Here is a 5,556-nt window from a genome sequence, read left to right on the forward strand (position 1 = left end):
ATATTAATTGATTCGATGCAATGGAATTTTGTATAGTTGGTGAATATACACTGATAGAGCGCTTGTTATTGACTAGAAAGAAAAGGTTTCTTTGTGAAGTTTTGTTCCAAAACTGAAGTCATTTTAATATTAATTTATATACTTTTCCTCTAAAATATTAAAAGTTAACAAACCACAACTTATTTTTAACATGACGAATTAGAATGTGGTTTTAGATATTCTAGCAATTTTGTTGCAATAACAGTTTGTATCGGCAATTTAATTGTGGTATGTATGTTCATTTTCAAACACAAACAAAATTAAGTTTTGCCTCACCTTTCATTTCTGTCAAGAGTTGTTTTAATTGCTGCCCTTCTTCATTTAGCGATCGCATCAATTCATCATGCTGAATTGTTTGAACCGTTCCGATATTTTCAACATGACCTGAAAATATTGGGAATAATTTCTAGGATGCTTGATTTCCTTCATACATCTCATTCGCTAATCCATTTAGATAAAAGTAATAAATGCATGTATATGAATAAATTGTTTAAAAATTATAAGCTGTGAAGACAAACTATTTCATAACAATATACAAATATTCTGTTGTGGTGGAAAGCAAATGATAAATAACTTTACCTTTAATGTCTTCGATGGAATCATTCATCTGAGACATTTCCGAACGGACCCGCTCAAAGCTTTCTTGTAGAGCACAAACAGTGCTATTTTTGAATTCATTCATATCTCTAATAGTTTGCAAAGCAAATTGGACATCAATATTTCCCGATGCTGTTCTTCCAATCACGTTATCTATTTCAGCCGTTGCATTAACACCAGTTGCAAGATTTCGAAAGGATTGCTCTAGCAGTTGTCTACTTGTATCATAATCAGATGCATTCATAGACATCTCAAGTGGGTGACCTTGGATGTGATTTCGATGATATTTTATAGTAGCAATGCCAGATCGATCGGTTGGCGAAAGATTGTGCCAAAACATTTTTTTCAACACCAATAATAGAAGCGACATATCCCAAGTGTTGACATCCGCATTAACAGTTGTTTGAGATGGGAAAATACGTTGCTGTTGCTCTCTTAAAACATTATCAAACTCTGCTTTATGATTCAATAATAGAGCCTCGAGGTTTTGACGGTTATTTCCTGCTTCTTTCATTACAATGCGTCTCAACAGAAGCAAGCCTCCCTCGCCAATAAGCCATATATGCCTTAAATATCTCTCGTTATCAAGTGTCGCCATACTATAAACATAAAACCAAAACTTTCAATATGATGTAACAGCTGATATTTTTTATTTGGAAAATTCGACATTAAAAAAAATCAATAGATGTTGTTTAACGTATCGGAAACATAGCGTTCAAAAGGTGTTATTGTCGTGATAAGCATACTATGATACTGCCTTGAAAAGATAAGTCAGTTTATTTCTTTTTTCTATTTTTTACATCCGGCTAATGATCAAATTTATCTATTACCATAAATAATGTATCTACGTTTTATCTTTTATTTTCACTGTAAGGACTTTTTCTGGAGTTTTCATATAGACACGTAGGCAAAATTAAAACTATTCAATAGAACTTCTTTAAGCTTGATATATTGTAAGAATAGTATGCTAGAAACATTTTAAGCCAAACAAATTTGGGGATAACCGTTCTCAATTCTGAGTTATCTGCTCTTGAATCAGAATGTTATACTTCTGACAGTTTATTTCAAAGGCAAGTAATTAAACGCATCCTTTAAAGTCTTGCTTTTACTTCTGGATTATGTTTTTCTTTTCATTGTTGATCACAACACGTAGTTAAAGGTAATTCCATATCTTATTTCTGTTTAAAATTTTCACTTTGAATAAAGGGACTTTAAGTTCATTTAAAAAAGGCCATTAAAAGGAACTCACATGGGAAAGGAAAAAGCCAATTTTAAGAAATTCTTTTCAACGTTTTTATTTTTTGTTTGTTTATGTATGGCAGAAATCAACCACCATATATATGTCTGTATAAAAACTTCCGAAAGCGTTTTTAGGGGTACTGCTTATCAAGCTTGATTTTCTTATTCTATTGATTAAACTTAATGAAATATTTTCATATCTTTAATTATCTTTGCTACGAGATCAGCTGAAACTAAAAATTGAATCATATTAATATGCTTTCCTATGAAGTTCTCAATAGCAGAAATGACTTGTACGACAAAATAATAACAACAAAAACCTTGGTTTTTTATCCGTAAGTTTAATGATCGTATGTTGGTGTTTTAGCTGCTGTTTTTTTATCTTTTATTTTGTATATTAAATGAACTATAACGAACCCTGCCTAATGGATATTCTACATTTACAGTAATTTGTTTGGTTCTGAATGTCTCCTGATAAGTTGTATATAAAACACCTTAAACTACAATAATGTCAAAACTGAAATTAAAATTTTGAAACTCTGGCTAGTTAAATTTAACTGCTATAGCTGTAGATGGCAAAATGTGTCTTATATTTTTAGAACTCGTTTATACATGAAAATCTCTGTTTTTTGTTGTTTTTATTTCAGTCATATAGAAGAAAAAAACAGTTTTATTAAAACATAAATTACCTGGAAATATGCGTATCTATCCAGTTAAAGTAATAAATACTTTGAAATTTAATAAGTGCATGTACATGCGCCTGACTTTCTTAACAGTTGTATCTACGAAACTTATACACCACTGTACTAATTGCCAGATCATGTTTAAGAAATCGATATGGTATGAAATATTGATTAACAAATATTGATTAAGTTTAAACTAGCAGATCTCTTGTATCATCCCAATCTTTTGTACCTGCTGGAAATCCATTATCTGTTTTTTAGCCTTTAAGAAGTTTATCTCAATACTTACCTGAATTTGAAAAGGTATCAGGTGGTAGGAGAGCGAAGAAAAACAAAACAGGTAAACGGGTAGACGGCTATATTTGAGTATTACAATACTTTAACATATAATAGATATTTCTTTACACTCGAAGTCAAGGTGTGATTGGCCATACTGTATTATCACTCTAGGCCAATGCCAACTGTAAAGCTCTGTGATTTTCATTATATGTATTTGATGCAGTTCAGTTTCATGTTTCAGTTTTGCTATATTTTTGTACTAGGATAAAAGCAATACAGAAACCATCACATTAACGACGTAATGTTGATATTGTCCAGTAAAAAAACATAATAGCTTCAAATTTATTCAAGCACTGCAATAGTATCAAATATTTCTAAGTTTTCTTTTTAAAAAAAAACATACTATTTACATACATCTTATATACTAATGTAAATTTTAGTTTAAGAGAGATGATAAAAAATAATTTATATCAATTGATATAATTGACAAATATAAGGCCAGTTTTTAACCAATAGATTTTAACGTTTTCTCACAATCATGACCTTTAACTGCAATAGCAGTAATTGAAGATAATAATAACTACATGCAATTGGTATAATTTGTCAAGCAAACGACTTGTCTTATTTGCATTTCATAGTTTAATATTTCATTATCTGATTATTTTACAATAGAATGGTAATATATATCAATTGATTTTGTTCATTTCTACAGTCTATATCAACATCAAAGTGCTAATAATATATTTACTAATTATTAAAATAATTATCAAAGTAGCAAATCAGGAAAAATAAAGAAATAATCAAATGGTTGTTTTTACTCTAAGACTATTTTTTACAATACAACAACCAGAACTCATAACTGAAAATAGACAATTTAATGAAAAATATTGAACACACATTACTTCTTTTTCTTATCATCTTTTTATAGAAGACTAAAAGTAATTTATTGAAATAAAACGCGCTCTTACACACTCTTACTCTGAAATCCATACAAGAGCGATTAGTCATCCCATGTGTCGCCTCATGATAGCCAGTTGCATGTTGCAAAATATCATTCACTGGGCAAAACGCTTTTTTATTCAAAGGTCATAGCTCAGCCAAAATTATTTAACCGGTAAATCCGTGCAATATGCACAACTTGAGCTACCGATCAATACTGTAACCTTTACTTTAAATTGCATAAGTGTTATAAGAGAAGTATATGTATATCGGACAAATTTTAAAAATAAAATTGTTGAAGGGCAATATCTCTAACAAAAAATATAAACCGGAAAATACCGACAATATTAACAACAAGACTTAGTATTGGTCATTCCTGTACAGTTTAGATGAAATTGCACCAGTAGATTCAGACTATTCTGAGTATTAGGCCAGACACGCTCCTGTGTCACTGGCAACGCACAAAAAACACCATTTTATTCAAGGCCCTTAACTCCGCCAAAAATCATTAAATCGGAAAACTGTGATATATTGAACTACCGGAAAAGTGTCTTATATTATTAGAACTCGATTATACTTGTCAATTGTTTTTTTCTTTATTTCAGTCTTATTAGATTCTTTTTGAACATAACCATTGGAACAGATGTGCCATTTTTGAAGTTTTAGCAAACACTACCAGTCCTTTAAGTTTTATTTGTCAGATTGTAAATCAAAACATAAAGGTTTTCGTTTGATGCTTTGCATACAAAAATGTCTTGTAAAACAATTGATCGAACGTGTTTATACTATTTTTAATGTTACCTAATAAATATTTGGCATTTACTAAACTTCACATGCATACAAATGTATATGCATGTATTTTATAGCTCTCCACATTGTAAAGACACTTCACGTTATTTGTATTGACAGAACGGTACTTAAATGTCACACTAAAAATAAGGCAGAAACACTTACCTACATCTTAAAGTGACATTTTGCCCATCCAAGGGTATATAGTGAGTGAACATGTTAATATATATTAAATAAGTTTTCATTTTGATTTAATAAATAATGACTTTGCAAAAACAATAAATAAAGCACAGATCCTAAGGAATTCTCTGTAAATATCCATTATACGTGTAAGAGTGGGGCAGTCTTTTTATATTTAAGGCAGATATATAATTTTTTCCTAAATATTTTCAAATATCATCTGTTGGTCAAACACCATTTTAACAGTCAATCTTTTGAAATATAAAGTAAATTAAGCTCATCTTGACTATGACAATATGAGCATAATGTCACTTTAAGATATTGTTAAATCTTTTTATGGAATATTAAAATTACCTTGTGTGAGATATATTTGTAACTTTATGAATAAAATATTATGATTTTATTTCTCTTTTTAACGATATTTACACAGTGAAATGATGTATATATTTTGAAAAACAACCATTTGTATGGGTTTATAAATGTGTCAGAAAAGGACGTTTATTGAAATGTTAAGATATGAAATCGTTAAATTTACCCATTATAGTAATGGTATATGTATATACATTATATTCATATTTACATGTATATCATCTTTCAATTGTACATCATTCATATCAATTGATAAAATTGACAAATATAAGGCCAGTTATAAACCAATAGATTTTAATGTTTTCTAAAAACCATTACCTTTAACTGCAATAGCCGTAATTAAAGATCACAATATATTACTACATGTAATTGGTATAATTTGTCAAACAAACGTTTTATATTTCATTACCTGATTAATCAGCTGAAAATAAAAATGATTTAT

At 29.3% G+C, this 5,556-nt stretch overlaps 1 protein-coding gene across 1 annotated transcript; it reads right to left on the minus strand.

Annotated features, from left to right (window-relative positions):
• Positions 1-283: 283 nt before the first annotated feature.
• Positions 284-1,234, minus strand: LOC132713332 (uncharacterized). The gene is made up of 2 exons (XM_060695882.1): positions 619-1,234; positions 284-423 (listed from the first exon to the last, which is right to left on the minus strand). The coding sequence occupies exons 1-2, from the start codon at positions 1,232-1,234 to the stop codon at positions 284-286; spliced, it is 756 nt and encodes a 251-aa protein (XP_060551865.1).
• Positions 1,235-5,556: the final 4,322 nt, after the last annotated feature.

Source organism: Ruditapes philippinarum, unplaced genomic scaffold (genome assembly GCF_026571515.1).
Source record: "Ruditapes philippinarum isolate M1 unplaced genomic scaffold, ASM2657151v2 ctg4598_1_1_1_1, whole genome shotgun sequence".
Lineage (NCBI taxonomy): Eukaryota > Metazoa > Mollusca > Bivalvia > Venerida > Veneridae > Ruditapes > Ruditapes philippinarum.